This window comes from Petromyzon marinus, chromosome 40, assembly GCF_048934315.1.
Source record: "Petromyzon marinus isolate PM22_M1 ecotype Great Lakes invasive population chromosome 40, UKy_Petmar_22M1.pri1.0, whole genome shotgun sequence".
Taxonomy (NCBI): Eukaryota; Metazoa; Chordata; class Hyperoartia; order Petromyzontiformes; family Petromyzontidae; genus Petromyzon; species Petromyzon marinus.
In genome coordinates this window covers 4,620,095-4,632,164 of record NC_133706.1, presented here as the reverse complement: position 1 = coordinate 4,632,164, position 12,070 = coordinate 4,620,095, and the positions used below count along the sequence as shown (strand labels likewise).

At 58.9% G+C, this 12,070-nt stretch overlaps 2 protein-coding genes across 3 annotated transcripts in view; both read left to right on the top strand.

Moving 5' to 3' along the window:
* The window catches only part of LOC142930501 (uncharacterized), a 24,257-nt gene extending 17,379 nt beyond the window's left edge, over positions 1-6,878 (top strand). The window contains exons 8-11 of the mRNA XM_076072986.1: positions 1,873-2,022; positions 3,510-3,926; positions 4,563-4,755; positions 6,849-6,878. Of these exons, the coding sequence (XP_075929101.1) occupies positions 1,873-2,022; positions 3,510-3,926; positions 4,563-4,755; positions 6,849-6,878 (790 nt within the window). The remainder of the gene's footprint in view (positions 1-1,872; positions 2,023-3,509; positions 3,927-4,562; positions 4,756-6,848) is intronic.
* On the top strand, positions 6,771-12,070 carry LOC142930520 (uncharacterized). 2 transcript variants are annotated; one of them, XM_076073038.1, is made up of 4 exons: positions 6,771-7,341; positions 7,749-8,725; positions 10,123-10,425; positions 10,798-11,092. In XM_076073038.1, exons 1-4 carry the CDS (start codon positions 7,045-7,047, stop codon positions 11,090-11,092), a joined length of 1,872 nt encoding a protein of 623 aa, XP_075929153.1. In that variant the 5' UTR covers positions 6,771-7,044. The 2 variants fall into 2 exon arrangements, with proteins under 2 accessions (XP_075929153.1, XP_075929157.1); XM_076073042.1 differs by lacking the exon at positions 6,771-7,341 and having other exon boundaries at positions 8,217-8,725; positions 10,798-12,070.

Sequence of the window (12,070 nt, the reverse complement as noted above, 5' to 3'; positions counted from 1 at the left end):
CACACTTCACCACCGTCATCGTCACAATTAACAAACGCCGCTTTGTCGTAACTGAATATAAAATATAACGAGCTCAAGTTTCCACACGGCGGGTCACGACCCCGGCGGGCGGGGGGGGGGGTCACAAAGGGGCCCAGAGGGCGGCGAGGAAGGAGCCTCGAATTACTCCGTGAAGGAGAATGTCTAATTAGAAACAGTGCCGGTGGCCTCGCGCGCACGCGCACTTGACAATGGCTTTGAGTGCATGTCGCGATTCCAGAGCGCGAGAGGGAAACCCCCGGAATGAGATCAACATTCCGAGCCAAGGCACCTTCGCTCGTGCCGCGGACTTAAAAAAAAAATCGCCTGTTCGTTCTCGCGAAATCCCGCCACCGCCCGCGCCGAAGACCAAATCGTGCAGAATGCGCGCAATGTTGCCGGCATGGCAGGGAGCGAAGCCACTCCGAGGCTGCACGGCGCTGGGATGGGCGACCGCCGTGCACCACGCAGCGTACGCCGGGGGCTGTCGCACTGCGTTGTTGTTGCAGAATCTGTTGTTGTACTGTACCTCGAGACTCGCAACGTTCTATGCTCCCGAATACAGGTTTTTTTTTTGGGTAAGATCGCGTAAATATATCAATGTGTCGTTAAAGTCGCCACCACCCGACACAGCCAATAAGTAAGGTTTGTCGCGTAAATACAGGGTGTTTAAAAATGAATGGACACGATTTGAAATCGCTATATCTCTGCAACCACGAACCGTCCATGAATGAAACTCTTACCACTTGAAAGGGTGGGGCATAGAGTTTCAAATGATGACCGCTAGATGCCCCTCCCAGCGCACAAACAGCCCCTAGCCTCAGTCATTTGCAAGACAACACTGCCTCAACGCTGGATAGGTACCACGCGACCCCAAGACCTGGCGCTACACTCTTGGCCCCCAAGATCCCCAGACATCACCACAGCCTGCGACTTTTTCTTGTGGGGATACGTCAAAGACCGTGGTGTTTTTGTGCCACCATTAGTGACTAATTTGGATGACCTCAAAAACAGAATCACGGCTGCGATGACTTCAGTGGAAGAAGACACTTTGAGAGGCGTTTGGGACGAATTCAACTATCGTCTTGATGTTGTTCGTACAGCAGGTGGAGGGCACATAGAGCATTTATAAAATGGTTCGTAAAATATACTGAATTGAAATTGGGTCCATCTTTTTCAAACACCGTGTATAAACGACACATTTATATTTACATGATCTAACCCAAAAAAAACACTATTTATGGATGATATTGGTCGCGAAAGCCTATTACGTGTTAAACTGTCTATGCCCCCTGCCTTCAGCCACCCGCACTGATCAGCGTGGTGAAAGTTTGCATACGAATATCATTATATTTGAATCCATCGGTCCGTTGGCTTTCCAGATGGATATTATCAAAGCAGCATTCAAGCAAGCAAACTCTGGAGTGGTTTCAACCTTCTGTGTCTCTCAACGGCAGTCAGGCGTGTGAATGAAATGTTGGTGGATTTGCCAGACGTCACTGGAACCCCGTTCCGCTCGAACAGCAACAGAGTACGCAGACTCATTGCGCGTCGCCGTGGAGCGTTGCGCTGTTTGAGTGGACGCGTGGTCAGACGTCGCCCACGACCTGCGCTGCATCGTGGGGCAGGCCCTCATCCAGCAGTGGATCGGCGAAAGGGCCGCCCGTGTACGTCCCCCCCCCCCCAAGCCCTCCCCCCTGTCGCTTCTTAACGCTCGAGGTTGCCGACGCCAAACAGTCGCCCGCTGCTCCGGCGCCGCAGCCGGGCCAACTCCCTCTCGCGGCGACGCGCGCGGCGGGGAGGCCCTCATCCAGCGGTGGCTGCACGTGATGCACGCGCGGCCTCTGCCCACAGATACGGCCACAGCGGCCGTGACTGCCGGGGAGGCCTGGTGCTCACGGGCGACGCCAAGCTCGTGTACCCCGTGGGGCTGCTCGCCGTCGTCCTCAACCCCGCGCGGCGCACGCAGAACATCTACAGCGAGCACACGGCGGACATCACCAGGTGACTCGCACAGCGACACGCTGGCATGGGTGGGGCGGCGTGGGGGGCAGTCTAGAGGAGGGGTCAAGGTGGGCGTGGCTCCAGTCTAGAGGAGGGGTCAAGGTGGGCGTGGCTCCAGTTTAGAGGAGGGGTCAAGGTGGGCATGGCTCCAGTCTAGAGGGGTCAAGGTAGAGGTGGCTCCAGTCTAGAGGAGGGGTCAAGGTGGGCGTGGCTCCAGTCTAGAGGAGGGGTCGAGGTGGGCGTGGCTTCAGTCTAGAGGAGGGGTCAAGGTGGGCGTGGCTCCAGTCTAGAGGAGGGGTCAAGGTGGGCGTGGCTCCAGTCTAGAGGAGGGGTCAAGGTAGAGGTGGCTCCAGTCTAGAGGAGGGGTCAAGGTGGGCGTGGCTCCAGTCTAGAGGAGGGGTCAAGATGGGCGTGGCTCCAGTCTAGAGGAGGGGTCAAGGTGGAGGTGGCTCCAGTCTAGAGGAGGGGTCAAGGTGGGCGTGGCTCCAGTCTAGAGGAAGAGTCACAGTGGAGGTGGCTCCAGTCTAGAGGAGGGGTCAAGGTGGGCGTGGATCCAGTCTGGAGGAGGGGTCAAGGTGGGCGTGGCTCCAGTCTAGAGGAGGGGTCAAGGTGGAGGTGGCTCCAGTCTAGAGGAGGGGTCAAGGTGGGCGTGGCTCCAGTCTAGAGGTGGGCGTGGCTCCAGTCTAGAGAAGGGGTCAAGGTGGGCGTGGCTCCAGTCTAGAGAATCAAGGTGGAAGATGATCAAGTTTCGAACAATGAGTCAAGGTGTGGGGTGGCGGCAGCAGCTCCACATCTCTCAAACAGGGGCAATGCATCACCCCATGCTACAGAAACACTTTCATGAAATGTGGTATTATAAGAGAACTACATCTGAGATCTCTTCCGTTGCATCGCATCCACAAAGTCGCTGAGCTTCTCACATGTCCTGCGACGGAGACGTTCGTTACACGGCAATAAGCCTAATATGCATGGGGCTGTTTTTGTGCGCTCATCGATTACCACGCTAAGACCCTGAACCCACGACACTTGGGAACCCGGTTTAATCACACCCGCCTGCTTTCCTGAATTAAAACGCTGGAATCCGCCAGTGATGTTCAAGTCGTGAACTGGGCCTCTAGCACTGCTATAATGTTACCTCACGACTTGGGGAAGTCTTCACTCAGTGGTGGATAGGGTATGGCTGATGATGACGATGACGGAGTAACGTTTAACTTGGCATTCACGAGGTCGTGGGTTTGATCCCGACCCTGACGCCTGCTGTGTATATCAGGAGTTTGCGGTGTTTCTCTCCCCGTGGTCGCGTGGATTTTTCTACGGGTCCTCCGGCTTTTCCCTCCACGTTTAGAATCAACATCACGGCGTTTAGAGTATTTGGCCACTATACATTTCCACGTGATGAGCCGCTCAGTTGGGCTATCATTTCTGAAAAAGAGCTATATAGCTCAGTGGGCCTTAAACGAGTAGAATGCCAACGCTTCGTGTCCCAGCATGGCGCTCCACCCGGACGAGCGCACGATGGCGACGGCGCAGGGAGACGAGGTCAGCGCCATCGACGACGACGACGAGCGTGACGACGAGCCGAACGCGGGGCGTAGCCGGGCCGAAGGCGGAGCGGGACACGTCGGGGCGCCGAGCGCGCGCCCACGGAGCGCCCACGTGCGCCTGTGGCGGAGCGACTCGCTGCAGACGCTGCTGGTCCTGGGCGCCGGCCTGCTCGGGCCCGGGCCAGTCATCAGCCTGGACTTCAGCGGCGCGGCGGCGGCGGCGGTGCCGCCGCTGCTGCTGGCGGCGGGGGGCGGCCCGGCGCACGCGCTGGTGGTGTGGGAGCTCGGGGCGGAGCACCGGCGCCTGCTGAGCGCCACGCTCTCGCAGCACGAGAGTCGGCTCCGCCTCACCTGCGTCAGGTGAGGCCGCAGATGGATTCGCACCCCGGGTGGCTCCCAAGAGGCTCAAGGCTGAGCTCTCTCAAACAAGGTTCTGTTTTGGGATGTCGGGCAATTTCCTTTTTTGTTTTTTTTTTTGCTCGTGGGAAGAGACCGGAGTATCTGTAAATAAAACCCAGGCATACGTTGGAACGACGTGCCAAGGTCCCCACAGATGAGCGGCGTTCACTGAAAACTCACGCCGAGGGCAAAGCGCGCAAGGTGGCACTGTGAACCCGCTTGCTGCACTGCCGTCGACTTGCCACCTCACATTCCAGCTGGTTTGCAGTTCCAGAAATGTCGGCAAAACGAACCCACCGCCGCCACCAGAGTGCTGGATCACAACAGTCAGGGCTCGATTTCCCATTCAACGGTCGCTGGGTCACCGGTAGTCTGGAGTAGACCCGTCGCGAGAAGCCACAGCCATAGTCGCAGGTATACTGGATGCGGTGTGACGAGTGCAGAAATATTTCCCGGACCGCTGACCCAGACGAACCCGACATGAGATTAAGCCCTGACGGCCGCGCGCCACCACGCCCCCGACTCACCTCCTTCACCCTCTCGTCCGCCCGTCCCGGCCGCCGCCGCCGCCGCCGCCGCCGCCGTCGGCACCGCCAGGTTCTCACGCCGCGACCGGAACTCCGTGGTGTCGGGAGGCCGGCAGCACCTGGCGTGGTGGCGCCTCCAGCCGGAGGAGGGCACCGTCCGCCTGGAGGCGCGCGCAAACTACGGCGCCCACTTCCTGCCGCGCGCCGTCACCTGCATGGCCTTCTCCAGCAGGGGCGAGCTGCTCACCGGCAAGAGGCGCCCTGCACGGCTACACACAACCACACCCTGCACAGATATACACAACCACAGCAATACACAACTGTACACAACCACAGCTATACACAACCACAATCTACACAACTATACACAACCACAGCAATACACAGCTATACACAACCACAGATATACACAACCAGACTCTACACAACTATACACAACCACAGCTATACACAACTATACACAACCACAGCTATACACAACTATACACAACCACACCCTGCACAGATATACACAACCACAGATATACACAACCACAGCAATACACAACTATACACAACCACAGCTAAACACAACTATACACAACCACACCCTGCACAGATATACACAACCACAGCAAAACACAACTATACACAACCACAGCTATACACAACCACACCCTGCACAGATATACACAACCACAGCAAAACACAACTATACACAACCACAGCTATACACAACCACACTCTACACAACTATACACAACCACAGCAATACACAGCTATACACAACCACAGATATACACAACCACAGATATACACAACCACACCCTGCACAGATATACACAACCACAGCAATACACAACTATACACACCACAGCTACACACAACCACACCCTGCACAGATATACACAACCACAGATATACACAACCACACTCTACACAACTATACACAACCACAGCAATACACAACTATACACAACCACAGCTACACACAACCACACCCTGCACAGATATACACAACCACAGATATACACAATCACACCCTGCACAGATATACACAACCACAGCTATACACAACCACACCCTGCACAGATATACACAACCACATATATACACAACCACACTCTGCACAGATATACACAACTACAGATATACACAACTATACACAACCACAGCTATACACAACTATACACAACCACACCCTGCACAGATATACACAACCACAGCTATACACAACCACACTCTGCACAGATATACACAACTACAGATATACACAACTATACACAACCACAGCCATACACAACTGTACAAAACCACAGCTATACACAACCACAACTATACACAACCACACCCTGCACAGATATACACAACCACAGCTATACACAACCACACTCTGTACAGATATACACAACTACAGATATACACAACTATACACAACTACAGCCATACACAACTGTACAAAACCACAGCTATACACAACCACAACTATACACAACCACACTCTGCACAGATATACACAACCAGAGCTATACACACCCATGCCCTGCACAGCTACACACCACCACGCCCTGCACAACTACACACCTGTATAAGTAGACCCCTGTATAAGTATACACCACAACACCCTGAACACCTATACACCTTTATACCCTGGTCACCTTCACCCCTGCACGTGGCCTCCTGCGTGCGGTCCACACAGCGTACATTGTCGTCGGTGAGCTCCACGGACGTTGAGTCTCGATGTTCTTGTTGTGCTGTACGATGATGGGGAGTTGATTGGTAGCGCGTGGCGAGCGTGTTCGTGTCGAGGTGGCGGGTGAGCCGGTGCGTGGAGCAGCCTCGTGGCGAATACCGCAAGAACGCTGCCCGGCGAACGGTCGAAGCGTCCGGTGGTGTTTAGTTTCAGATGGGTGAGCACGGTCGCACCGTGGACTGATCCCATTGTCTTCGCTTGACGCTGCTGATGACAGCCCGGAGCGCTTGCTCCTGACTGGAGACAATGGTTAAGAGGGAAGCGGTCACAAAGGAAGCCCCAACAGGACCACATTCATCGTTAAACAACGATAATGAGATTATCGGGGGCAATGGATTCAGCGCTCACGTCGCCCTCCCCCCTTCGTCCGTACCCGGGCCTCCCGCGGGGAGGCGAACGATCCAGTCGGTGGTGACAGAAGTCTGCGAGCTTCAACTCAAATTCGACACCTGGTCTCAAAACGCACGCGCTCAATAAATCGTGGATAAATAACGTACGCGATTTTCCCGTCTAACGTGCGCAAGCGTGTATGTGTGCGTTTCTACGGGGAAAGGCAGTGCAGTGGTTAGCGCATGGCATTAGGAACCCGGTGACCTGTGTTTGACTCCTGCTTTTTGTGTTTAGTTTGTTGTCCTTCCCCCGCATCTCCACTGAGCACGGTTGTCTATGTATGATGCGAAAGAAGCTTAACATGCATGCAGCTAACATCGGTGACGAATATTTGAACTGGTCCTGGGCCTGCCCTAGATGGACTCAGCCTTATACGGGTACCTGGTCCAGTGTGTAAATATCAGAACTCTGGAGACGAAGGCGGCCGGGAATGGTGCTGACCCCCCCCCCCCCCCTCGTGTGCCATGCCGGCCTTCGTAGTTGCTACTCACTAGCAGCACCTCGTTTGTTCACGGCTGCTTGTGTTTATACCGCAGGAGACTCGAACGGCACGGTGTTCGTGTGGGCCGAGGGCGGCGGTGCCGTGAGTCAGCTGATCCAGCACGCGCACGACGCGCCGCTTCTCGCGCTGCTGCCCCTGCGCGGAGCGCTGCTCACGGCCGCCCGCGACCACTCCGTGTCCGCGTGGAGCTGGGGCCGCAACTTCCAGCAGGCCGGCACCCTGCAGGTGTGCAGGGTGCGTCTGCAGTCGCACCCCCGGCGGCGGCAGCCTACTTGGACTAGGCAACTCTTTACAACATGCGTCTTGTCTTCAGGACTGTGGAGGCCTACAAAGAGAATGCATTTGCCATTTGCAAGTTGCCCTTTTTGATCGGATCTGCATCTCCCAAGTTTTGGGAAAGCATTGAATCAATTTTGCCGGTATTCTAACGATGAGTCCTTAACAGCAACATGACTCTGTACTCCAGTTTGGTTCACATTGGATCATCGTTATGAGAATTGGTTCCCGCCCCCCGTCCCCCATTGCTACAGAGAGAGACGACGCAGAAAGCACGTATGAAAGGAATTAAAATGATCGTCACCGCTCTCGGTCTGATCTTCGTCTCCTCCCTCGACGGCGCCGGGCGCCCACAGATTCCGGAGTGCGAGGGCGGTGCGGTGGCGCTGGCGATGAGCGGCGGTGGCGGCGGCGGCGTGCTCTATCTCGCCACCCTCGGCTGCTCCGTGCTCTGGGCTCCTCTCGGCGGCGGCGACGCCGGCGCCGGCGTTTCCCTCGCGGGGGTCGCGCTGGGCCACCCGGCCGTCACGCACGGGCACCGGCGGCCCCAGCGAGCCGCCCGCACAAAGACGACCGCCTCGGCACAGCGGCTGAAGGGGGCGAGTCGGGAGCCGGAGGAGAGGGAGGAAGAGGAGGCCTGGGCCGCCCTGGGTATCCACCGCGGTCTCGCGGGAGAGGGGCTCTTTGTGACGGCCGGGCGAGACGGTTTCCTGCAGCTGTGCGACAGCAAGGAGAGGAGCTGCCTGCTTCGTCACGCGCTGCCCGGCACCGCCTTCGCGTGCGTGGACGTGGGCCCTGCCGGGTGGCTCATCGACCAGGGGCGAGTAGCCGCACACATTCGCGGAAAGCCACTCGGCGTCTCCGCGTGTAAATGCAAGCCTCATTTTTTAGCCCGGCCTATCGGCTTTCGGGACCAGCGTTATGCAGCAGCAAGCCGCACGCGCGCGTCAGCGCCGCCGATGTCTTTGCGAGTGGCGGTTAACGCGCGGTCCCGCGCCGGGTGCCGAATCGGCCTCCGTTCTCAGAATCCTGCCCGAGGACCTCGGCGGCGACGACGACGATCGCTCGGCGCGGCACGGCACCCCCGAGCACCTCGTCGCCGCCGCCACCGACGACGCCACCGTTGCGCTGCTGTGCGCGGGCAGCGGTCGCGGCGGGGGGCAGCTGCCGTGGGCGCGGGTGCTGTGCCGCGCTCCCCGCGTGGCCCCGGCGAGCCCCACCGCTCTGCGTCTCTCGCCGACGGGGCGCCACGTGGCGCTGGCGTGCGCCGACGCCGCCGTCTACGTGCTGCTCGTCGGACGGCCGCCGGCCGCGCCTCGAGGCCGTCGACACGGTCAGAGCCCGGGGGCCCCCGGCCCTCCGCCCCGGCGTCCGGACGCGCTCGCGGTACCGCTTGCGCTCGCCGTCGCGCCCTCCCTACGTTCGTTCGTGCGCGCCGGGGTTTTAGCCCACGGGCGCGACTGTGGTCACCGATCTCAAACTATGCGCCGCGCGGTGACAACACTGCACGCTTCGATAGTTCGCCGGGCTGCGTTTCAGCCATGAGGCAGCGGCTCACGCGCCAACCTCGACACGAACATGTATGGCACGCGCCATCGGTCAACTCATCGTGCAGCAGAAGTTGATTTTTCCGTTGGGTTTTGTAATGTCATGGCGTCGCTTGTACGGCTGGTGTGACGTCGCATGTGCGGCTGGTGTGACGTCGCTTGTACGGCTGGTGTGACGTCGCATGTACGGCTGGTGTGACGTCGCATGTACGGCTGGTGTGACGTCGCTTGTACGGCTGGTGTGACGTCGCATGTACGGCTGGTGTGACGTCACATGTACGGCTGGTGTGACGTCGCTTGTACGGCTGGTGTGACGTCGCATGTACGGCTGGTGTGACGTCGCATGTACGGCTGGTGTGACGTCGCATGTACGGCTGGTGTGACGTCGCATGTACGGCTGGTGTGACGTCGCATGTACGGCTGGTGTGACGTCGCATGTACGGCTGGTGTGACGTCGCACGCAGCCGCGACGCCGCGGCGTCTGTACGTGTGACTGCTATTTTTTTTCTTCTAGCCTTCGGCGCTCTCACGTTTCGCTTGCCCTCCTTGCCGTAGTCGCATATGCATCGCGTGTAATTGGCTAACGACAGTGGCTGCCACGTCCACCCGCCCCTACTGGACATCCCATCGGATTTATCCACGACAGGCAAAGATTCTGATTCCGTTGACAAAACCATCGATTTTCAAGTCGAATGGCGACCCCGAAACGCGGACAAGATATATTGCATCGCGAGGGGGGCGAATGAGAACTTTCCTCGGCATTTGTGCAACGTCTTGGGATGCATCGGCATGTGGACGCTCTGTCAGTCTAAACTGACATTGTTGGATATAAATGCATTCGTAAAAACGGCTCATTCTAGAGCCAGACCCCATCGTCCCCATTGCTGGCACTCCGGCGTAATGGTGGCGAGATGTCAACTCCTTCGCCTGGTATACAGGTCGTGGGTTCCATCCCGACCCTGTATATTTGGAGTTTGCATGTTCTCTCCGTGATCGCGTGGATTTTTCTCCGAATCCTCTGGTTTTTCCTTCAACGTGATAAGCCACTTCGTTGAGCTATTATTTGTGGCCAGGTAGCGTCTGAAAAAGAGCTATACAGTATAGCTCAGTGGGCCTTACCTGGTAAAATAGAAAATTGTTTCAAATAGTTTAATTAGTACAAACGCTCGCTCTCACCTTCCAGACAGACGCCCGGCCGCAGCGGCACCTCCGGCGTCACCGACAGCGGCCGCGGACCACGGCGCCGCCTTGGTGGGCCTGTCCGTCGCGGCCGTGTGCCGCACGGGCTGCCCCGGCCCCATCACGGGCCTGGACTGGTCGAGCGAGCCAACACGGGGAGGGCGGCACCTGCTGAGGGCCAGCACGGGCGAGGGTGGCGACGCGATGGTGTGGGACACCGCTTCCGGGGAGCGGCTCGCGGACGCGGCCGCCTGGGGGAATGCGGCCTGGGACTCGGACACCTGCACGGGGGGGTTCGCCAAGATGGGTGAGTGGCCGGGGGGGGGGGGTGGCGGCGAGGGGGGTCGAGGGGGGGCGCGGGAGTAATGCGCGCGTGGAGTCCGCGGTGACCGCGGGTACGGCAGGGTTCGAATGCTCAAATGAAACGCGAGGGACCGCGTTGCTGCAACTGAAGAACCGCGAATTGGAAATGTTTAGCCGCGGCTTGTAGCGGAAGAGTCAATGGCGTAGCTTTTGAAATACGTGGCGACCGTCTGGGGTATTGGGGCAGGGTTGCCCGGACGGTTCACACAAACCACAAACCTTCATCCAGTAAACTCACCCCAGCTTCCACGCTCGCCCCTCATCGTGAACCCTCACCCCTGCCTCCCGCCCCTGGCCCGCCCCCACCGCGCTACAGGCGCCCTGCAGGCCGGCGCCCCCGCCGCGTGCGACGTGTCCCCCGACGGCGCGCTGCTGCTGTGGACGGCGACGCTGCCCGCGCCCCGCTCGCTGCTCTTCCGCCACCCGTGCGTGCGCGCCGGCGCCGGGTGGCGCACCGTGCCGGTCGCGGGTGCCCACGCCGCCCGCTTCGAGCGGTCGGGTCGCGCCCTCGTCACCGTCGCGGCCAACGTGTCCCAGTGGCGGCTGGCGCCGTCGCCGCCGCCGTCGCCGGCGCCGTCGCCGGCGGCGGCGGCGGCGGCGGCGGAAGTTAACGGCGCGGGCCGCGACGAGGAGTGGACGTGGGGTCGATTGCGGCACTCCCGCGCGGCGGGGCTTTCCTGCGAAACGCAAGGGGCGCGAAGATAAACGTCGTTACGTTAGAGAAAGCCGAGGAACGACGACGGGCATCGTGGCTCGGACAGGCTACCCTCAGACGGGGCTGCGTGAATGAGCTGCACAGGATCCCGTACTTGAGGAGGCTGCACGTGAAAGTGGAAGGGATCGAGAGTGATTTGTTGTCGATGTAGGGCCATATTCGTCGGGGCGTCTCGCGGCGCTTTACATCGCGCGTCTCGGCTCAAAGCATTTAAGAAAGGGCACCCCCCCCCCCCAGGGCACCCCCCCCCAGGGCACCCCCAACAGCGCACCCCCCCACACACCCCCCCCAGGGCACCCCCCCACAGCGCGCCCCCCCACACCCCCCCCCCCAGGGCACCCCCCCACAGCGCACCCCCCCACACTCCCGCCCCCCAGTGGCAGCTGTCCCTGTGGGCACGACGCGACTTGGATATCTGACCTGCAAATGGGCAAGTAAGGGGGGCAATGATCGCTGCTGTGTGTAGTCCCAATTTCTAAATTGGAAGGAAATTGGACCCTGCCGCCGGCACACAACGGCCACCTCTTGTGACTGACATCAGGGGATCTTTATCGTTCGCTGTGACGCGGGCGGTGTGTAGGAATGTTATTGTTACTACGGTCGATACGCACCGCGGTATTAATCAGGGCGGGCCGATTGATGCGAACCGTGAACCTCTGCAACGACACGAGCGAGGAACGCGCGACCGCGTTGGGTAGACCCAGCGATAAACGAGCTGTAAGAGAGAGGACTGAGGTCGAGTGAAGCAGTGGTGCTGGTTAAAGAGAACCATGATCTCATTGACGCTTCCGAGCTGACCGGAGGGACATATGACGATGACGATGCTCGTTCGGAACGTTTTCATTGGCCACTTCATTCGCTGGAGGCACCTGCT